Source organism: Acanthisitta chloris, unplaced genomic scaffold (assembly GCF_000695815.1).
Source record: "Acanthisitta chloris isolate BGI_N310 unplaced genomic scaffold, ASM69581v1 scaffold17394, whole genome shotgun sequence".
Taxonomy (NCBI): Eukaryota; Metazoa; Chordata; class Aves; order Passeriformes; family Acanthisittidae; genus Acanthisitta; species Acanthisitta chloris.
In genome coordinates, this window is record NW_008671142.1 from 9,428 (window position 1) to 24,853 (window position 15,426).

General features: G+C 50.5%; 1 protein-coding gene across 1 annotated transcript; it reads left to right on the plus strand.

Annotated features, from left to right (window-relative positions):
• Positions 1-269: 269 nt before the first annotated feature.
• USP31 (ubiquitin specific peptidase 31) lies at positions 270-12,661 on the plus strand. Its single transcript, XM_009073989.1, has 15 exons — positions 270-404; positions 626-714; positions 1,764-1,856; positions 3,261-3,396; positions 3,879-4,023; positions 4,773-4,956; positions 5,683-5,794; positions 6,019-6,113; positions 6,602-6,679; positions 6,875-7,004; positions 8,266-8,385; positions 8,556-8,781; positions 9,167-9,325; positions 9,998-10,150; positions 11,121-12,661. Exons 1-15 carry the CDS (start codon positions 288-290, stop codon positions 12,659-12,661), a joined length of 3,378 nt encoding a protein of 1,125 aa, XP_009072237.1. The 5' UTR covers positions 270-287.
• The last annotated feature ends 2,765 nt before the right edge of the window (positions 12,662-15,426 follow it).

The window sequence follows — 15,426 nt, forward strand, 5'->3', positions numbered from 1 at the left end:
TAGACTTAGATCAGCATGGGCATCTGCATCGAGGTTTTGGGAAATCTGTGACCTCACCAAAGCCACAATGAGCAAAACAGGGTGAGTGGGCATTAGGAGCCTAAATCCCTGTTTTGCTTGAGCTCGAACAAACAGGAGGTTTTGTGAGTGGAGCAGTGTCAGACCATGTGGTGCAGGGGTAGGTGTGATGGGAGCAGCCTCAGCTCCCTGTCAGTGCGGGCAGGGCCTGATGGGCTGTCACTGCACACTGTCCCTTCTCCCTGCAGAACATCGTGTCCAAGAACGCGATGCAGTACCGCGGGAACGCCCAGCACGATGCCCAGGAGTTCCTGCTTTGGCTCCTCGACAGAGTCCACGAGGATCTGAACAACGCGGTGAATTCCGGCGGAATGCCTCCACTCAAGGTAAGGGATTCTGCTGGGAGCCAGTGTGGGAAGGCAGCTCTAGCCTTGCACGCAGGATTTCCTTTTGAAGTAGTGCTCTCCCTTGGCTTCTCAACTCCTATAGCTCAGACAGAACAAAAGCTTGGGTTAAAATAGGGATTTTTCTGCCTGAGTCCTGAAGCCACCTGGGTGGTGCACCCCCACAGCCAGCTGAGCCTCCAGGGCTTGTTCCTCTCTTTCAGCCACCACTGGAGGATGATGTGCTGCTCGAGGGCCCAGCCTTCCCCATCAGTAGCACTTTCGTGCAGGAACTCTTTCAAGCCCAGTACAGGTATGGAATTTTGTGAATTTGGAGGCACTGTTGTGTGTACTGGTGACCCCAGTATAATTTTGCTCTGGCACTAGCTCCCAGTTCAGTTGGGACTGGTGGCACTGTGTTAACAGCTGTTTCTGAGCTTCTGCTGAAGGGAATCTGAACTGAGACCTTGTTCCAGAGGAGAGAGAGAATTTCACTACTTCAAATTTGGTATATTCTGTGAAAATCTGCAGGATGTACTACTGCCCCTGCCCCAGTGCATTCTGAAAGCAGGTTAGTGCTCAGTGGAGCAAAGCCTCAGGATATTCCCCATGCTGCAGGACCTGGAGATGCCTGGGCGTTAGGGATCCCCAGAGTGTGCGGAGTGCCTGTTATCTGGCACTTGAGAATTCTGAGCTGAAGCTTTCACCTCCCTTCAGGGTTTTCCCATGAGTTTCCCTGGTTCCTGGGAAGTGAGCTTTCTAATTTCAGAGCTGTTCAGAGGGAACAGCTGAATTGCCAGTGTTCCTCGATGGTTGATTGCTGGGTGTTCTCCACAGTATTTGGCACGTTTTCCTTTGCAAAGGAGAAACCTTAAGCCTGGTGTAAGACAAAGCCAGTATAAGTCTTTAAGGTGCAGGTTAATTCTGAATGAGAGAGAATTCTTGTCTGGAGTTTGTAAGAGCTGTGTGCACCTTGGTGCTGACTGTCCCTGTCCCATCACTGCACCTTTCTCAAAGACAAACCCCTTCCAGGCCATCCACTTTGGAGCTTCTGTTGGTGTATTACTATTTTTCGGTAATGTGTATTAAAAGCCACATTCAGGGACTGGAGTGAAATCTTTTCCTGGCATGCCCTGTAATGAACTTTGAGACTAATTGCTGTAAGAGGCTCTAGAAATGAGGAGCCCAGTGTTTGCAGCAGCTGTGTCTGTACAGCCTCTGTGCAGAGCTGCAGTGCGGAGGGAGAGCAATAGAAAGGGGCAGCCAAGCTGGTGTGTGAAGGCTGTTCCTTGGGATTCGATGGTTTATACGTTCCTGATGAAGTGAAGTGTGACTCTGCTCTGTTATCCATACCTGTCCCAGGTCCTCCCTGACGTGCCCTCATTGCCAGAAGCAGAGCAACACCTTTGACCCTTTCCTCTGCATCTCGCTGCCGATCCCGCTGCCCCACACACGGTACGGAGCTGTCTTGAACTTAACCTTGGCTGTTTCCCATGCAGGTAGTGTTGTTTAATTTACTACGGCAGGAAGAGACATGTCAGCAAAATCTCTCAGCTAAGTCTCTAAAAAAGATAGATAGGACCATATGGGGCTTTAATTTTTTTGCTTTGCAGGTAAATTGGAAAGTGGAGCCTTTTCTTTATTTCAGAGCAGCTCTCTGCCCCCACCCTTAGCTTCCTATAGAATTAATTTTGGAGGGAAAAAGTCTTTGAGTCACATAAACCAAAATATTTTACTTTTTGCTTAATTTATAGCATTTTAAAATTAAAAAGGGGAAAAGGATGTGTGCTGGTTTGAAAGCAAACCGGTGAGATACTCCATGTCAGAAATACAATTTAATATGGGGAAAAAAAATAAAATGCAACAGTACAAAAAGAAACCACTGACAGAGTCAGAAAACAACCTCGCACCCTGTCAGTCAGGGTGTTGGTAGTAGTCTGATTAAATGGTGGCGCAGTCCTCCTGCAGCGATGGGTCTGTTGGAGCAGTGATCCTGTAGATCTGGTCTTCAACTGAAGGTCCAGTGGTAGGTCTTGTCCTCTGGGAATTCAGTAGGTAAGGGCTCTCTGTGCTGGTCCAGACCCCAGATTATATCCAGATGGGAATGCTTGGCTCCTCCCCCGGGGGTGAAGCATCTCACAATGGGATGATGTAATTCTATGGGTCACGCTGTTGCAAATAAAGAAAAAAGCTCCAGGGAAGAAAAGTCCTCTAGATAAAAAGTTCAGAGCAAAGACGAAGAGATACACAGCAAAGCTACCCATGGTATAAACAAACTCCTTCACTTGGTGTTTTGGATGCAGAAAACTTGTGTGGCTTCCAGAAGCAATGGAACAGTGATGACAGGATAGGTTAAATAGGACTCTGTGACATTTGCTTTGGAAATCCCTGCTCCCCACCAGGTGGAGGCTGAGTGGGCTCTCCAGGGAAGGTGTCCCCACTCTGCTTTCCCCAGGCAGTGCTACAGATTTATGGACTGAGGACTGAGGGGCAGCCTGTTCCCAGCCACAGCTCTCTCAGTGCCTTAAGCTGCTGCCTCAGATTCTCCCAAGCTGCATTACAGGATCCTTGTTAGAAAATTCTGATTGCCTTGTCATAGAGAGTTTTGGTTTTAACTTTGTGGGGCTCTTTCAAGATGTTCTGTTTGTGGGAGTAATACCAGGGTGTATAGTAAGAAAGGAGTCTGTAAATCAAACACACTAGTCTGGTCACGGCTGAGCATGACTCCAGTGTGAGGTGGATCCAAGCAGCCAGGAGGGCCCTGCAGCTGGTGCACAGCCTGGATGTGCCCAGGTTGGGCTGTGGCTAGAGGTGCTCAGCCTAGCCACAGCCCCAGCAGTGCTCTCGTGCTCTCTGCAGGCCTCTCTACGTCACTGTGGTGTACCAGGGCAAGTGCTCGCACTGCATGCGGATCGGGGTGGCAGTGCCCATCTCGGGAACGGTGGCCAGGCTGCGGGAGGCTGTCTCCTCGGAAACCAAGATACCCACGGAGCAGGTAATGGGCTGGGCTGCTCACCTGTGTGCCCTCCCTGCGGCGGGACGGAGCGCGGAGGCTTTCGTCGGATATGTAGGGATTGAAATTTACTGCCCATGGTTGAACGGGGGAGCAGGGTAGTGGTAGAAATCTGGATCATGCCTTTCCCTGTAAACCCAGTGACTCGGGATAGCCTCAGTGGAGGGTGCAGACCCGCATGATCCCACAGTGATCCCTGCATGCTGGCAGTGAGGAAACTGTTGGGCACCTATGGGGAATTCTTTTGTAGGAGCAACAGCTATTGGATCCCACCAAAAACCTGCCTTTAGCCCAACTTCTCTTTTACGGCAGTCATTTTTCCTGTTCCTTGCTCCTGGCTGATGCCAGGATGTTTTGAGGAATGCCATCCCTTAGCAGGAAGATCCCAGCTGAGAGACAGGGTGGCTGAGCTGGACCAGGCATGGGTGGTTTGATGGGTTCTGGTTTGCCTCTGCTGACTGCAGATCGTGCTGACAGAGATGTACTACGATGGCTTCCATCGCTCCTTCTGCGACACCGATGACCTGGACACCATCCATGAGAGCGACTGCATTTTTGCCTTTGAGACCCCAGAGATTTTCAGGCCCGAGGGCATCCTCAGTCAGAGGGGTGAGTCAATAACTCCACTTAATGCCCACCTCAGGTGACTAGTGAGGCAGGCTTGTGCGGCAAAAAGAATAAGAGTCCCACAAGCAGTTGATGTTCTGGTGTATTGATTTCAGCTCTGACTTTGTCCAGGCTCATTCCAGAAGATTTAATAGTGTTGTCAGCTGGGAGGTTATCAAGCAGTGCTGTACACTCCTTTCTGCTGCTTCCCAGGGCTGGTGCTGCAGGCCAGGCTGGCTTAATGTGAAATCTCTTGTCAGGCTTAATTTAAAGACCTACTAGGGACCAGATGAAGCCACTGAAATTGTGTTATTTAAAATCAGATTGCCAGTGATGAATAAACAGTCTCGGGAATGAACAAACAACTTTCTCTTTCCAAGCTCAAACCCCTCAGCTGCTCTGCATCTCCCCTCAGTGAAAGGCATCCTAGGCAGATGGAGTGTAATCAAAGGCAAATTTTATTATGGAAAGTAACAAGTTGGGTTCCTGGCACTTCTGTTTTTCTTGTGGGCAGACAAAGCTGTGAGTGCTTGTACAAACTGCTATGAAAAATCAGTTACAATGTCCCTCTGTAAAGAAATAGTCCCTGTGAAAGGTAATTGCTCTCTGAAGCCTTCATACAAGTGATGAAAGTGCTCCTGATTCCATACTGACCTGCTCCTCTGCAGCCCAAGGAGGGTTTCTTGAGGGGGTCATCAGGACACTAAAGGTAAATGACCTAATAAAATGTTTCCTTGCTCCTAATTTTTCAGGAATACATGTGAACAATAACCTGAATAACTTGAAATGTGGCACTGAGCACTCCCGAACAATAGCTTACTCTCAAGGAACAGTGAAGTCTGGAAAACTGGAACAGTCCTCTACTAAACCAGCAGCAAATGACAAGATTGTCTTGCTGGTGTGTAACAGAGCGTGCACTGGACAGCAGAGCAAAAGGTGACTGGCAGCAGCACAGTTGGAGTTACTTCTCTGGCTGCTTCCTGAACTGACCTGGGTTTTATTCTCCTGTAGTGCAGACACCAGGTGAAGGAGCAGCAGCTTGCATCCCTAGCTCACATCAGGTGCTCAAGAACACGTTGATCAAAAAGCATTAATGGATGCAGTGAAATATTTCTAGTTTTGGTGAACTTCAAGTAGGGAAGTGTTACTGGAAAGGGGCAAATGCAGCCCAGTTGGGAGGACACACTAGCTCTGTGGAGCTGTCTGGTTTGGGAGCAGCATGTTTGACCAGACCCCATGATGGGTAGGAATTTTTGACTGGACTGAAAACAGGGGTGGGGGAAAGTGAGGAACAACCATAGCAGAGGAAGTTGTATCAGCTGCAGCCTGAGAATTGCCTCAGCCACTGAAGCTTCACAGAGCTTCGCACCAAGTTCTCCCAGGCAGGTCACAAAGCTCTGCAGCTGGAGCAGCCACTGAGGCACAGAGGGGCTGCAGCTCCTCTAAGGGGCTCTGTGCAGGGGCAGCCCCAACTGTGGAGCCTCAGTGCTAAGCCCCTCTGCTCTGGAGACACGTTTGGAAATGCTTGGGGAGTTTCACCCGAGTGCTGAGCTCTGTAGGTGCTGAGGGGAGGGGGAGAGTGGCACTGGCAGAATTTGGCAATCTCATTGCTGAACACGATAATCATTTAATTGCTCCCTCAAATGCTTCTCATTCCTGTAGGTTTGGCTTGCCCTTTGTGTTGCATTTGGAAAAAACAATTGCTTGGGATATTCTACAGAAGGAAATTCTGGAGAAGATGCAGTATTTCCTGCGGCCTGCAGCCTGCATGCAGGTGAGGCATATGTCCTCTGGTCACCACGGAGGAGCTGTTGGGTGCACAGGCTCTGTTGCTGTACCTCCCCCCCGTAGGTGTAGGCAAATATGAGAACTTGTACATTTGCTTTCCCATGTCAGACGTGTTTGAGAATAAAGTCCTTGTCAGGCAGTGCTGACAGCAGTTTTCACATGGGCAGGTTGGGTTGGAGCTCCTGAGGTGACCTCTGCTCTTTGTTGCAGGTTTGCCCATTTAGCTTGCGAGTGGTCAGTGTTGTGGGCATAACGTACTTGCTACCTCAGGAGGAGCGACCCCTCTGCCACCCAACAGTGGAAAGGTGAGCTGATCCTCGTGTCCTGAGTCCTTCTCAGGAGTGGAGAGAGGCTTGTCAGCTGGGAACTCTGTGTGTAGCCATGCAGAAAGGGACAGTCCTGGTGTGGGTGTGTGGACGGCAGAGGCCTGAGGAGCAGGTTGCTGTGAGGATTGCTCAGTTGTCTTGCTGTCTGGAGTCTGTCCTCCTTGGAAATGGAGAACAGAATGAAAACATTACTCTCCACATGTTAAAATAATTTTTGTGCCTGCTATTCTTTAGAAGTGTTGGCAGGTGCCTGTTTTGTATCAGGTGTGGGTTGCCTTACAGAACTCAATCCTTGGGTGAATGCTTTGCCGTGTTTCTTGCTGTGTGAATTCCTATTACTCCTTTGCAGACTTGAGCTGTGAGAGTGGAGGAAGGATAAAGAGCTTGTGGAGAGGAATTTTATGTGTGTAGAAGATAACAGACTTTGGATTTAAAGATGGTCTAATTTCTCTCTGTCCTCTCTGCAGGGCATTGAAGTCATGTGGACAGGGGGGAACCGCTCATGTGAAATTAGTGGTAGAATGGGACAAAGAAACTAAAGATTAGTAAGTATAAAGCCCTAAAGTGTGTTCACCTCACTTAGTGTCTTCATGATCACTGCTTGCAGCTTGCTTGTGTGAATTGTGCGCCCTTCAGCAAAGATGAGACCCCTCAAACCCACCTTGTGCCCAGCCCCTGTCCACAGGGACAGCCTGGGGAGTGGGTGAATGTGCTGGTAAATGTGGCTCTCCCTGATGCAGCTTGTTTGTGAATACAGAAGAGGAGTATATTCCAGACTCTGAAAGCGTCCGCCAGCAGAGAGAGCTTCATCATCAACCTCAGATCTGCACTTTATCTCAGTGTTTCCAACTGTACACCAAAGAGGAACAGGTAGGGACAGACTGTATGCTCTAGTTGGTCTGCGTGCCACAGGAACTCCCACACTCCAGAGCAGTTCTTTCCTGCAAACGTCGCTTCCTTGAGACAGGAGAATAAATTTGTAACACAAAACTAGTTAGCTGTGCTGCTAACAGAGTTCCTCTGCAGTGAGAAGGCTGTGGGAGGTCCTGCTGCTGGGTTCTTTGCTTCACAGATGTTGATGTGAGAACTTAGCCCTCTGTTTGGCAGTTTCCTCTCTGTGAAATAATATAGACATTATAAACGGTTAGAACAACGTGCCTTATTCATGGGAGTGTCCTGCTCTGTCCTCCTCTGTTCCCAAGGCTGAGCAGGGCTGGGGTGGGACCCCCCAAATGGCAGCACAGTGACAGCTAAGGTCAGTTCTGCAGGAGTATGGCTGCTTCCCTCCTCTGACTCTGCTCCTGGCATGGGAGGCTGGAGAGGCAGGAGTGAGAGTGTGCCATAGGCAGGTTAGAGAGGGCTCTGACCTGCCCCTTGCCTGGCACACAGAAACAATCTGCATTCCTTTGGCATAGTCTGTAACCTGCTGTACAAAGGGCTGATCCTACAGGTGGGCTTTGGGCCCAGGATTAAGCTTAAATAATTTTGGAGCCTCTCTTGTTGCTTCTTTCAGAGGTGAGGGAAGAGTTGTTTGGCAACTTAAAGCTCTCTGGCTGCTGAGTTCTGAGCACTGGGCTGTGAGGGAGGTGCTTGTCACATTGTGTCTTTGAAAGGACATGTTCTCCTCGGTGGATGGGGAGAGTCTACAGTGTGAAGTTCTGTGCTGTTGGGACTAGGGAGGAAGAAGGTTTCAAGAGGGCAGAGAGGTGTCAGAGATGACACCCAAAGTACACCTTTCTTCTTTCTGTTCTGATTCTTTCTTTACTGCTGGTTTTCTTGTGAAAATACTTTTTCGCAGGCTGCCAAGCCTGCCTGCTTTTTGCCATGGTTTTTCCTTTCTCCCCACTTCAAAGGGATTGGCCTTTAATAAGGTGCAAACAGCTCCTGTGCACAGCAGCACTGGCTGAATTCTGTCTTGCAGCAGGAAGTGCCTCCTGTGTGAGGCACACGTCTCTGCCTGGCACTGGTCATTGGGAGCCTCGTATTTCCAGTGAGCTTGATAACTGCTGGAGGGAGGTTGGGCAGAGGGATCAGTGCCTGCACTGGGCCTGGGGCAGCACAGGAACAGCAATGTGGTGAGAGCTGCCTTGAAATTTGAAAACCAATACCAACTCCTGCCTCTTCCTTGTAGCTTGCCCCAGATGATGCGTGGCGATGCCCACACTGCAAGCAGCTGCAGCAGGGTAGCATCACTTTGAGCCTCTGGACCTTACCTGATGTTCTCATCATACATCTCAAAAGGTTTAGACAGGTAAGGAGGCCTGCAGTGCTGCTGGAGGACTGCTGCTGAGCAGGGAGTGACCTGGCTAGACCCACTCTTCAGGAACAGCTGTTCTGTCCTGCGTGTTCCTCTCCTGGGCTTTGTATTCCTCAGTGTAGTGGCCTTGGGCCACTGCAGCTCATGCTGTTCTCTGCACACAGGAAGGAGACCGAAGGATGAAACTTCAGAACATGGTTAAATTCCCCCTGAGTGGCTTGGACATGACTCCTCATGTTGTGAAACGCAGCCAGAGCAGCTGGAGTCTGCCATCCCACTGGTCACCTTGGAGGAGACCCTATGGCCTTGGCAGGGATCCTGAGGACTATATCTATGACCTGTATGCTGTCTGCAACCACCATGGCACCATGCAGGGGGGACACTATACAGGCAAGTGTCCTGCAATGTTTTCTGTGGTGGAGCCTTTCACAAAGAAACCAGTTATATTTCTGTGTGGACTTGGAAGGGGAGTCACTGGTGGGGGCAGAGTGCCACAAATAGCAGAAGGTGAAGTGAATGGAGCTACCCCAAATGGTGTTCTGTTCTGAAAAGTAATGTTGGACAAAGATAGTCCTGAAATGTGAGCTGTTTACTGTGCTCTGGCAGCCTTAGGCTCCCATCTTGCCAGTCACAATGGAAGATGATGCATGAATAAATCTGTTCCTTTCATTTTCCTCTGAGTCCGTCATAGCAGATAAGGTCATGTTAAATATCACAGAGCAAACCTGAGAGAAATAGGAGTGAGGAAAGTCTCACGGTAATGTATTTCTCTCAGCATATTGCAAGAACTCTGTTGATGGCCAGTGGTACTGCTTTGATGACAGTGAAGTTCAGCAGCTTTCTGAGAGCGAAGTCTGCAAGCAGACAGCTTACATCCTGTTCTACCAGCGACGCACAGCGATCCCCTCCTGGTCTGCCAACAGCTCGGTGGCAGGTAAGCCCTGCTGGCGCTGTCCAGGGGTAAGTTGTCTTCATGGATAGTTTGTCCTTCTGAAGAATTTTCTGCCCAGCTCTGTTTAAGCCCCCACTCCATGTCTCAAAACTCAGTGAGGCTTGTCTGAATCTGTGGCTGTGCATCAGAGGCCATGGGAACCTCCCCCCCCTTCTGCTAAGGCAGCTGTGGCAGGGAGGCTGTGGAGATGGGACAACCCCCCTCCACCCCCATGGGTAACTCTGCTTAGAGCTGCTCCTGTCAAAACCAGGACATGAAAATGTGATTTGCTCCTTCCCTGCGGCAGCGCTGTTGGTCCTGAGGAGGCACCAGTAGCACACGTGTTGGTGGAATCTGGGGGTGAGCTGGGGGCAGGTGCAGGCCTGGTGACCTGCCGCTGGAAAGGAAAGGATTTGCATGGCATTGTGGTGACAGCTCAAGCACTGCCTGCTGCCTGCATGCTCGTATTGACAGCACACTGGGACGAATGCAGTTCTGCTTTTCTCTTCTGACCTTGGCTGATCTGTAAGAGTAAAGCCCCATTCCCTTGGCAGTGTCTGGGTGCTGTTGCTGTGTGCTCTGCATGGTATGTACCTGACTCCTATGGCCTTTCAGGGTTTCTTGTGTGCTGCAGCTGCACACTGCTGGCCTGACCCTGTGCCTGGTCCCTTGCAGGCTCTACGAGCTCCTCGCTGTGTGAGCACTGGGTCAGTCGCCTCCCTGGCAGCAAGCAGCCCAGCATCGCCTCGGCCGCCTCGTCGCGCCGCACATCCCTTGCCTCGCTCTCGGAATCCGTGGAGCTGACTGGGGAACGGAGTGAAGATGATGGTGGGTATGCGTGTCGGGGGGACACTGGGCCACTCGTCTTTCTGTTGCAAGACACCTACTAAAATAGCTGGAAAATATGTGGTTACAAGAGACAGTTACTCCAGCAGCTGCGGGAGGCAGGCACTGGGTTGATAGGAGCACAGGTGAGCTTCAATCTGGTGTGAAAGGATGGAGGAGATTAGGGCAGGCACATCAAGGAGCCCTTCAAAGAAAGCAAATGCCATCAACAAAACCTCTCAATCAAGAACTGCTTGTGCTTTTGTTTTCTCTGGGTCTCGCTGCAGCACCTTTGCAGGGAGGCTGACACAGTGCTATGGCTTAGCGTAGGCACATGCTGCTGTGCTGCTGCCTGCTCCCAGGGAGGAGGGAAGAGTCAAATCCACTTGTGTGTGCAAGTAACTGTTCAGTTCCTGGCTTTGCCTGGCTCTTCCACACAGTGCCTTGTAACTTCTGAGAACGTGGACCTTCACAGGTCTGAGCGTTTGGAGGGGGTGTGGAGATGTCCCTGCAGCAGTGCTGTGACAGCTGTCAAGTTTGGCCATGGAAGTCACACTCTCTAATAATTGTATTTTGTGTTTGTAAGTACAAATACATTACCTGATCTAGAGATAGGAATCCTACTTTGCCTTCCATGGGATGGTCTGGGTAGTATTCCTAGCTGGTGAACTCCTTGCTGGTTTCAAGGACTTCCAAGGTGCAAACCCTGTGTTTGATCTCCTGCTGCTCAGGGATGAGAGAAAAATCTGGGGTTTTAGTTACAGGCTTCAGAGACTTACTCCTGGGTGACCATTAGCAAATAACAGTTGTTGAATTCCTTACTCAGCTTTTCTGAAAGAAGCTGTGCCTGCAGCACACATGAAGAGAGACAGTGTGGTGTGGGTGGACTGCCTGTCTCTCTTAGGGAAATATGGATGGGTGAGATAACCAGCTGCAGCCTTGGCTTTCACACTGTTGCTTCCTTTCTCTGCAGGAGGATTTTCAACTCGGCCCTTTGTAAGGAGTGTCCAGCGTCAGAGCTTGTCATCCAGGTCCTCTGTCACCAGCCCACTGGCAGTGAGTGAAAATGGTGTCAGGCCCTCGTGGTCACTCTCTGCAAAACTGCAGTTCCGCTCCAACTCCCCGTCACGCTTCTCCGGAGATTCCCCAGTACATACCTCTGCTTCCACCCTGGAGAAGATTGGGGAGGCTGCTGATGATAAAGTCTCCACTTCGTGCTTCGGCAGTCTGAGGAACCTTTCCAGCAGCTACTTGGAGCCCTGTGACAACAGCCGTCGAGAGCACAAGACGGCTCGCAGAGCCCCTTTGGCTGTCATGGAAGGGGCGTTCAGGGAAGAGTCCGTTGTAAGGACATCTAGCTCAGACCTTTCAGATGGGTGTGGGAAAAGTTCTGTGCAGCCAGACAGGAATCACCCTGCTCTGGACCCTTTTGATAACAACAATCAAATCGCCTTTGTTGACCAGAGCGATTCTGTGGACAGCTCCCCAGTGAAGGAGGTGAAAGCCCCCAGTGGGACAGGACTGGCTGCAGAGAAGGCACATGGCACCCCTAAGAAGGGTCACAGCTCCAAGGGAGCTTCTGAGCCAGACAAAAGTTTGAGGAAGGGAAGGACAGTCTTACCTACCCAAGAGACCAAAGTCTCTCACTCTTCTCCTCCACCGAAGAGTTCCCAGAAGGTTTCCCGGTCTAGAAGTAAGACGGACTCTTCTAGGGCCAGCGGGCGCCATGGGTCTCCTGCTCCTGCTCAGGCTAGGAGGGACCACAGCACGAGGCCCCTGGAGGCGTCTGCCCCATCGGCTCAACAGAAGCAAAAGTCAGGTGGTTCTCCATCCTCCACAGCTGCCAAGAAAGCCCCATCAGGCTCATTGACTAAGGGCTCTTCCACTGGGAAGAGCCGGACTTCCGACCGCAGCCTCAGCAGGGAGGGTTCCAAAATCAGTCTGGGGTCGGATAAAACGAGCGTTACCAGCAGCTCGAGAACGAGCTCCCCACGGATCAGCCACTCCAGGAGCGACAGCAGGGCAGTGGACAGCAAGCACGTGCGGAGCTCTTCCATGGCCAACCTGCGGTCTCCTAACGCTGGGGCGCGTTCTGGTTTGAAGAGGGACAGCAAGTCAGAAGAGAAGGGGTTGTCTTTCTTTAAATCAGCCTTAAGGCAGAAGGAGACGAGGAGGTCAGCAGACCTGGGGAAGACAACAATGCTCTCAAAAAAGACAGGGAGTGTCAGTTCCAAGTCAGGCAGTAAAAATGTGCTGGAGGACAAACCAGAGAAAGGTGTTGTCCCACCAGCCTCCCAAACCAATGCCAATGTTACTGCGAATGAGAAACTTGCCCCAAAAGATGCCACACCCAACAAACATTCTCTGCTATCCAGTCGCAAGTCCAAGTCTTCCCAGCTAGAACCCGGAGTCCAGTCTCCTCCTTCCAGTGGCAAGCAGCCTGCTGACAAGCCGCTGAAAAAATTACCTTCCAGCATGCAGGTGTCTGTACGGCCTTCTCTGGAACCTCAGTGAAATGCTGCAATCCAGGTGTCTTTTCTTCTGCTGAGAAGCTAATTTATTCTGAGCTCTTGTTTTTTTTGTTCATGTGCCTAATGTATGTTTTGAGGAGAAGTTAACTGCAAGTTGTTAAAGCGCCTTTTGATTCTGCCATCAAACCAAATAGCCACAGGCAGCCAGCACTGGTGCAAGTAGCCTAGCTGGAATCATTGTTGAACATGAATGCAGCTGTCCCATAGCACTTGTACAGGAGTCTCTGTCGAAAATGCAACAACTTCCTTCAGATTCGTGGGTTGGAATCTGACCCCAGTTGTACTGACACTGGTGTGCTTTGTAGAGCTGTGAACTGATATTCCTTTGGTCTTGTTCCGGGCGGGCTGTGTCCACGCTGGTGTATGGCCTTGTTCCGAGCTGTGGAGGATGCGAAGGAAACTGGAGAGACTGCCGCTTCTTTCTGCTCTCAACCCTCTCTCCCTGCTCCCCTCCATTTTCAAGCTTTCTAAAAGGGCAATATTTCAACACTAATGTTGTTTCTCAGGTATATACTCAGCCAGTATAGGAGGGACTAGCATTAGTGACGGACAGAAAGGTACCTGTGTGTCCGTGTGCGCGTGTCTGTGTAATAGATTTAATTTTTGCATTCCAGCAGCAGAAAGTTATTTTGTTTTCTATGAAATGTAACCTGTATTTTTTGTTGCTATGTCTACGAGGAGTTTTGCTCTGTCCATACCTAAGGCAACCTCTACCCTGTCCTCTTTAACTACTTTGTCTCTTCTGAAACGCTCTACTAAGCCACAGAAGAAATGCCTGAGCAGCAGCTGGTGGCCAGCTCGTGCCTGTGGAAGCAGTGCCGCGGGAGAGCTGTGTCCATGCACCTGGATGGCCATGATGCTGTCAGGACTCCCCTATTCAAACTCCTGGGAAGCATTTCCTAATGTGCTCAGACCCTTATCATAGCAATGTGACTATGCCTCCGTTATCTCTAGGGGTGATGTTTAGATCTCAGCCAAGTGTTGTCCTGCCCTCTCTGAGCACGCTTTGACAGGCCCCTTCCTGCAGGTTGGAGGGGCTGTACCTAACCCCCTGGAGCAGCTTTCCTGTTCTCCAGAGCACTGTACATTCCTCCCTCTGGCATGCTTGTCCCCCTCCCCACGGGTCTGGCTGCCACTCGTCCCTCAGCAGAACGGTCCCCTTGTTCGGACAGCCTCCATCAGGGTTAAAACACTACATCTACTGATGTCTTTGTTTACATGCCCTTCTTACAGGGGAGATTCCTCAAGTTCTGTAAGATTCCTCTTAATGTGGATTCCTCAAGTCCTGTTACATACCTGTGGTGTAATCTCTTTTTCTTTCAATTCCATGAGTTTTTATTGGTGTGCTGCATATCCTTTGTGTCCAGCAGCGGTCTGCCGTGTAGGTTGTGAAATGCTGGGCGGTGTGCTGGGCATGCTTTCTTCTGAGTGAGGTCTGTGCCTGTTGTGCAGTACCACGGCAGAGCTGCTCTGGGCTGAGCTTGGGGCCAGGCAGATACGAGCATCTCTTCTGGCAGCATAACAAGCTGGATTGTGCCACCTCATCCCCTGCTGAGGTGCTGCTGGTCCTGCAGGTAGCCTTGCCCCAGGTCTGCTGGGCACCTTGCTGCTCCATGATCCCTTTTCCACTCACCACACACCTGCAGCAAGCTTGGGAGAGAAGGGTAGCTGGCACCTGGGAGCGTGTGGGGCTGAGCTGGGTGGGTGTGTGGCAGTGTAACCCTCATTGTGTCCCGGTGACGTCCCCCAGCGCTCCCCTTTGTGTGCCCCAGCAGTGCCCACAGCCTGCACGGGGAACCATGCTGGGCACTGTGTTCCAACCCAAATGTGACCGTCCCCTCATGCCTTCCGTCTTCCAGGCATTGCTTCAGTCTCATTTATTGCAGCCACAAGAAGCAAAGATTGCGTTGATGGCTTCTTAAATGTATGACTTGGATTATTCTGGGATTATTTTCTGTTATATCCAGCAGAGCAGATAAGACTCGCTTCACATTGTAGTACTTAAATTACTCCCTGAAATGTTGATGTTGAAGTATTTGTTTAAGGTTTTATCTGTATTAAGGTCTTGCACTGTCTTGGCTCTTCTCTTGTAACAACTGTTCTAGCAAGAATGTAATTCCAGTGGCTTGTGCTGACTTGGATTGGGATCTTTTAATAGATAGAACTAGTTTCTGGGTGTTTTACCATGGGACATTTGTGAAAGGTTATTTTTATCAAATGACATTTTCTTTTCATGCCATTGCTCACTGAAGGAGTTTAAACTGGAAGCTGGTGTGTGGGTTTTGAGGTGCTTTTGCTCCTGTGCTGCATGCCTGGGCTGAAGGGAATTTGAAGCCATGTCCGAATTGGTGTTATAGCTGAACACCACTTCAGTGTTTGTATCTGAGGCAAGAGAATGGTCCTCGGAGCTCCCATTTCAACAGAAGGGGAATGGAGGTCCTGGTGTTCCAGCGGCTGGTAAAAGCAGTTGAACCTCTGCAATCCCATGGGATGCAATCTCGCTCTCTTTCTGTCTGTTTCCCATAATTCCTGATGAGAACTGCTGCCAGCTCCAGCACTATCTGCTCCCTGTATGCTGCCAAACTGGATGTCTCTGTCCCTCTGGAGCAGCAGCTCTGCTTCACAGGCTTCTGGCTCTGTGGGGGAGCACGAGTGGGCAGGACAGGCTGCACTGACAGTGCCCCTGTCTCAGAGTGGGTGGGGCGATGCTCCTCTGTGGTGGGTTTCCTGCTCAGGAGGGCTTGACTT